At 45.2% G+C, this 2,698-nt stretch overlaps 1 protein-coding gene across 1 annotated transcript; it reads left to right on the top strand.

Annotated features, from left to right (window-relative positions):
- Positions 1–386: 386 nt before the first annotated feature.
- On the top strand, positions 387–1,322 carry LOC104859565 (olfactory receptor 4D1). Its single transcript, XM_010620241.1, has one exon. It carries the CDS (start codon positions 387–389, stop codon positions 1,320–1,322), a length of 936 nt encoding a protein of 311 aa, XP_010618543.1.
- The last annotated feature ends 1,376 nt before the right edge of the window (positions 1,323–2,698 follow it).

Here is a 2,698-nt window from a genome sequence, read left to right as displayed (position 1 = left end):
TGTAGGATCCCATAGGGAAGGTTCCTTTGTGTCCTGGATCTTGTAGACCTTGAGGGGCCAGGGCCAAAATATTGGCTGTCCTCATAGTCCAGTTACCTTTCTAGTTTTCGTCTCCAAACTGCGACCAGTAATCTCAGTGAACTCCTCTTTCATAGAATACTTAAGGAATCATCAAGATTTTTATTCAGCTAGAAAACTTTCAGTGTTCATCTCTGACTGATAAAGGCATATAAACTATATGGTAGTTGTAATCGTAATAGGAATTGTAGCCATAAGAGAAAATAGTGAAGTATGCTGAGTCCTGACTATCCAACGTAAGTGGTAAAATTTTCATGTGCTTGGTTTTGTTTTTTATGATCTCTCCTTAGGCAGATGGGGAAGACCCCATGGAACCGCAGAACAACACATGGGTGGAAGAGTTTGTCCTCTTGGGTTTCTCACAGATGCAAGGGCTCCAGAAATTCCTGTTCCTGGTGTTCCTACTTGTGTATGTCATCACAGTGGCAGGAAACCTCCTTATCATGGTCACAGTGACTTTTGACCCCCGGCTACACATGCCTATGTATTTTCTGCTCCAAAACCTGGCTGTCATTGACCTCTGCTATTCCACAGTCACCTGCCCAAAGATGCTGGTGGACTTCCTTCATGAGATTAGGACCATCTCCTACCATGGCTGCATGGCCCAGATCTTCTTCTTCCACCTGCTGGGAGGCGGGACTGTCTTCTTCCTCTCCGTGATGGCCTATGACCGCTACATAGCCATCTCCCGGCCCCTCCACTATATCACCATCATGAACACTCAACTGTGTGTGGGCCTGGTGGTGGCTGCCTGGCTAGGGGGCTTTGTCCACTCCATTGTCCAGCTGGCTCTGATGCTGCCGCTGCCTTACTGTGGCCCCAATGTCCTGGATAACTTCTACTGTGATGTCCCCCAGGTACTCAGGCTAGCCTGCGCTGACACATCCCTCCTGGAGCTCCTCATGATCTCCAACAGTGGGATGCTGGTTCTCATCTGGTTCCTCCTCCTTCTCATCTCTTACACGGTCATCCTGGGGATGCTGAGGTCTCACTCTGGGCAGGTGAGGAAGAAGGCAGCTTCCACCTGCACCACCCACATCATCGTGGTGTCTATGATCTTCATTCCCTGTATCTATATCTACTCCCGGCCCTTCACCCCCTTTCCCTTGGACAAAGCTGTGTCCATCAGCTACACGGTCATGACGCCCATGCTCAACCCAATGATCTACACCCTGAGGAACCAGGAGATGCGGGCAGCCATGAAGAGATTAGGCAAGCGCCTAGTGATTTGCAGCAGGGAGTGAACTTTAAATAGATCATGACAAATCTCCCTAAACTTGTGCTGTCCCATGTGCAAAACGAAAGAAAGTCTTTATAAAGTACAACAAGTCAGATTGCACTAATATTTTTTTAAATGGTACTGGGAATCAAACTTGGGACCTTGCACTTATGAGGCAGGCAGTAGCACCACTGAGCTAAATCCCCAGCCTGCACTAATATTTCTTGTGGACCTACTCTGGTGTCAGGTATGGTGTTAGGCACTTACACATTTATCTCATAAAATTGACAGTGGGTGTATTATTATTATTAAACAGTTTTACAGTGAGAAAATTTGGAGCATAGTGATCTGCTCAAAGGTGAACAGCAGATGAGTAGCAAAATTTGGTTCCTCTGATTCCAGGTTAGAGACAGAAGTGAATGATATTTGAAGCTCCAACTCTTCCACCATCACAAGGGAAAATCTTGAAAGTTCTTCTTGTGTAGATGAATATCTGGGATGTATGATTGACTGTCTGATTTCAACTCCAGGACAGTCACATTCTGTTCTCCTTCCTATCTCCCTACCTCGTTGTCTGAGTTTTTCCCATAATTGCATTTGACCTTGGTTTTGGTTCACTCTACCAAACACTTTTCAAATAATTTTCAAATCATGCTACTTACTTGCTGTGGTTTAAATATGCTCCCACCAAAGTTTATGTGTTAGAAACTTAATCCTCAAATTCATATGTTGATGGTATTTGGAGGAGGGGCTTTTGGAAAGTACTCAAGGTCAAATGAGATCACCAGGGCGGAACTTCCTCCACACCACGATGGCTTTAGAAGGACAGAAATACTTGAGTTGGCATGGTGGTACACACTTGTAATCTTAGTTACTTGGGAGGCTGAAGCAGGGGGATTGCAAATTAAAGGTCAGCCTGGGCAACTTAGCAAGACCTTATCTTTTACATTATTTTAGAGGAATTAGGATGTGGCTTAATGGTAGAGCAGTTACCTAACATTCTCACAGCCCTGGGTTCAATCCCCAGGACCACAAAAAGGACAAAGAAGAAAGGAACAAAGGAAGGGGGGAGAGAGAGAGAGAGAGAGAGAGAGAGAGTGAGTCAAAGGGACCAGAGCTGATGCTGACGCTTTACCTCCTCCCCTTGCTATGTGATGCCTGTGGCCACAATATGATGTAGCAAAAAGGCCCTCATCCAATGCTACATCTTGATGTTGTACTTACCAGATTTCAGAACTATAAGAAACAAGTTTCTTTTCCTTATAATTTACCCAGTCTGGTATTCTGTTATGGCAGCAGAAAATAGATTACAACAATGACCACTATGCTAGTATTAAGAAATGGGACTTTAAACCAGGCGTGGTGGCACATGCCTGTAATCCCAGCACTTGGGAGGCTGAG

This window comes from Fukomys damarensis, unplaced genomic scaffold (genome assembly GCF_012274545.1).
Source record: "Fukomys damarensis isolate Sample0158 unplaced genomic scaffold, DMR_v1.0_HiC HiC_scaffold_13, whole genome shotgun sequence".
NCBI classification, from domain to species: Eukaryota; Metazoa; Chordata; class Mammalia; order Rodentia; family Bathyergidae; genus Fukomys; species Fukomys damarensis.
This window is presented reverse-complemented; position numbering and strand designations above follow the sequence as displayed.

Coding starts and splice junctions, on each gene's coding strand:
- LOC104859565 (XM_010620241.1), top strand. CDS start 387: ATGGAACCGCAGAACAACACATGGGTGGAAGAGTTTGTCCTCTTGGGT.